The sequence below is a fragment of the Tupaia chinensis genome, unplaced genomic scaffold, assembly GCF_000334495.1.
Source record: "Tupaia chinensis unplaced genomic scaffold, TupChi_1.0 Scaffold140061_1, whole genome shotgun sequence".
Lineage (NCBI taxonomy): Eukaryota > Metazoa > Chordata > Mammalia > Scandentia > Tupaiidae > Tupaia > Tupaia belangeri.
In genome coordinates this window covers 147945-151048 of record NW_006199940.1, presented here as the reverse complement: position 1 = coordinate 151048, position 3104 = coordinate 147945, and the positions used below count along the sequence as shown (strand labels likewise).

The window sequence follows — 3104 nt, the reverse complement described above, 5'->3', positions numbered from 1 at the left end:
GGCGGGTCAGCGGCCGCGATCCCGCCCCCTGCGGCCCCGCCCCCTGCGGCCCCGCCCCGCACCAGGTGCTTGCAGGTGATGTTGAGAAACTCCCCGAAGTGCAGGCCCCTGCCCTCCTGCAGGTGCTTCTCAAAGGCGGCCTCCAGCTCCTCGCACTCCAGGTTGTGAGCACACATGCGCAGGGCGAACCTGCAGGCCTGCGGGGCACAGCGTTCGGTCCCAGCCCAGAGTTCTCAGGGCGATCCCTGCCCCCAGCGGCTACTCACGCTGGCCACTGGGGCCTGGGGGTCCTGCAGGTGCAGCAGCAAGGGCACCAGCCCGCCAGCTACCTGCTCCAGGAAGACTTCCTCGCAGTCTCCCAGGCAGGCCTGGTTGAGGTGCCCAAAGAGCCGGATGGATGCAGTCCGGAACTCCGCCTTCTCCTGGGGTGAGCAGTCATGCAGCATATGCCTGGGCCACTGCACCGCCCGTGCCCAGAGCCACAGCTGTGGCCAGGAGGGGCCAGGCCCAGTGGTGTGCCCCACGAGCCCTGTGGGGGGCTGGGCAAGCTCACAGCTCCTGGGGTCCAGAGCCAAGATGGAGGCTGGGCTTTCAGCTCCCAGGGGGAGGGCCTGGGTCTGGGCAACCCACCCCCATCCCTGGGCCCCACCTACGCTGTCAAAGAAGGGCCTGGTGCGGATGGCCACATGCAGCACCACCAAACGCAGGTCACAGGGCGCCACCAGGTCCAGCAGTCCCGCAAGGCCCACCATGGCCTCCAGGGCCACCAGGCTATGCGGGTCGTCCCCGTCGTCCAGCCCACTGATCATGGCTGACAGGAGCTGGGTGCCGTGAGCCCGCACCTGGAGATGCCTGCCCTTAGCATCAGTCCGTCACCCAGACACCTACTTCCCTGCTGCCCACGGCTCCCTCCCCACGGCTCCCAGAAGACTGTTTGGAAAGCCACCTTATCAGGGGAGCCGAAGGCAAGGTTGGCCAGGCCACGGAGGGCCAGCCGCCGGACGCTGGAGCAGGAGTCCTTCTGCCGGGCGGCCAGACTGTCCAGCAGTGGCTCGAGAAGCATCAGGTCATTCACCACGTTGCTGCGGACCAGCTGCAGGCAGAGGTGGGGCGACTACCACCCACTGACTGGAAGCCCACCTGCCCACCCTGGTCCTCCAGTGCCGCAGCTTTAGGCCTGGCGTGGGGTGTCAGCGGGTGTGACCAGAGCAAACCCACACCCAGCCCTGTGGCATGAAGGCATCTCATCCACTGTCCACTGTGGGCCCTACCTCACCCAGGAAGGCCGTGGCGGTGACCCTCTGAGCCTCATACACACTGCTCTGTGTGCTCACCAGCGCCTTCACCACCAGGGGCAGCCGGGGTCCCGCATGCTTGGCCATGGCACTAGGGGAGGAGGGCACGGCATGGCTGAGCCACCCACAGACACCTGCTGGGCTCACACCTTCCACCCTGCAGCCCCTTCCTCAGACGCACCCCTCCCAGCCCACCACCCCACATTGCTGGGCCCTGGCCAGCCCTGGTGGTGTAGTTCCGGACCATGGCCCCCGAGCTGGCCTTGGGTGCAGCCTACTCACCTGGCCAGTCGGGCTACCCCGTCCTCATGTCCTGTGGAAGTCCTGAGCAACCCCCAGCCTCCCTCTGCCTCCATGCACTGCACCACGTCCTCACTGCCACCCCGCAGCAGCATGGCCTGCAGGGTGTCCACCGCAGAGCTGTGGGCAGGACAGGCTGAGCAGGCTGGGGCTGGAGCCAGCTCCCTCCGCCCAGTGCACTATAGGTGAATGACCTGCTAGGCCCAGCCCGGGGCTGCACAGGTGGGACTGCCAGCTGCCTCCCTGGGGACGTGAGGCCGGCACAGGCAACACCTTCCTGCTGCTGTGGGTGGGCCTACATGCTGGCCAGCCAGATGCAGCTTGAGGCTCCAGGGACCATGCCCGCAGCCTCGGCACCTGCCCCTCAGAAGCCAGTTCCCTACAGAGTGCTGTGACCATCCCTGGAGACCCCACCCACCCCCACACACACACTGACAGGCCCCCAGGCAAGGGAGCAGAGCACTGGGGAGGGACAGCACCACCCCTTCTCCATGACCCCGCACCTGCCTCGGCTCCCAGGCACCCTTGCCGTGCTGCCTGCCATGCCCCATCCCATGTAGGGCTCCATGCCTGCCTGTGGACATGTGTCCACGAGGCTCCATCTCCTGGAGCCTGGGTGGGGTCCAGGAGGGCAGCCACGGGGCAGGGCACTGAGCCTGTCACAAGGCCACCAGCGCACAGAACAGCCCATCTGCCGCTCAGGGTGCCTTCTGCCGAGCGTGAGGCTTTTCTCACGACAGGCTCGACTTCCGAGGGCCTAACCTCCCCGCCCCAGCTCGGCCGAGCGTTGGGCTTTTCTCACGACAGGCTCGACTTCCGAGGCCATAACTGCACCGCCCAGCCACAGTGTGCCAAGGTGCCAGTGGGCGGGCACGGGAGGGTCAGCGCTTATAGGACATTCTGTGCACCAGACATTGGCAGGAGCCAGGCAACCCAGGAGGCAGGTGTCATGCCCACCAGCCACGGCATCCCGCGGTCTGGTATGGGCCAACAGCTAGACCACCTCCATGACCCGCAGTGTGTACAGAGGACAGCCCTCTCCAGAGCTAACCCTGTGGGACACTGCTGGAAGGCAGCTCTTGGCATCCACAAGCCCAGGGTGGACCTGGCTCCCACCATGGGGAGTGGGGGAAGGCAAAGGGGTGTGCTCAGAAGTGGGGACCAGGCAGGGGTTGAACTGAAGGCCTGTGGGACCAGCTGGTGCCTGCTGCATCCCGTAGCCCAGCCTGCGCCATGCAGAGTGGCTGGCCACAGCTCTACACCTCGGGCCAGCCGGCCCAGGGCTGAACTCCAGGTGTCTGGAGCAGACCACACAAGCCTGTTTGGGTGCAGAGACTGGGGGCACCTGAGCTTGGCTGCCCACTGTGCCAGAGGGGGGGCAGGGCCAAGGCCCCGCTCACCCAGCCCAGGGCATGTGGGGCTGGTGGCTGCTCCGCTCCCTTCATATTTTCCACACCATCTGCAGGAGCCAAGCAGACCTTGGCACTAGGCCTCCTGGGAGTTTACAAG

The 3104-nt window shown here is 66.4% G+C and overlaps 1 protein-coding gene across 5 annotated transcripts in view; it reads right to left on the bottom strand.

Annotated features, from left to right (window-relative positions):
- Positions 1 to 62: 62 nt before the first annotated feature.
- Positions 63 to 3104, bottom strand: part of MROH1 (maestro heat like repeat family member 1) — a gene marked incomplete at its 3' end in the record, with an annotated part of 83574 nt that continues 80532 nt past the window's right edge. For all 5 annotated transcript variants that reach the window (XM_027765952.1, XM_027765951.1, XM_014593242.1 and 2 more), the window contains 6 exon segments: positions 63 to 197; positions 267 to 422; positions 654 to 842; positions 947 to 1093; positions 1272 to 1386; positions 1578 to 1715. In XM_027765952.1, coding sequence (XP_027621753.1) covers positions 63 to 197; positions 267 to 422; positions 654 to 842; positions 947 to 1093; positions 1272 to 1386; positions 1578 to 1715 — 880 coding nt within the window.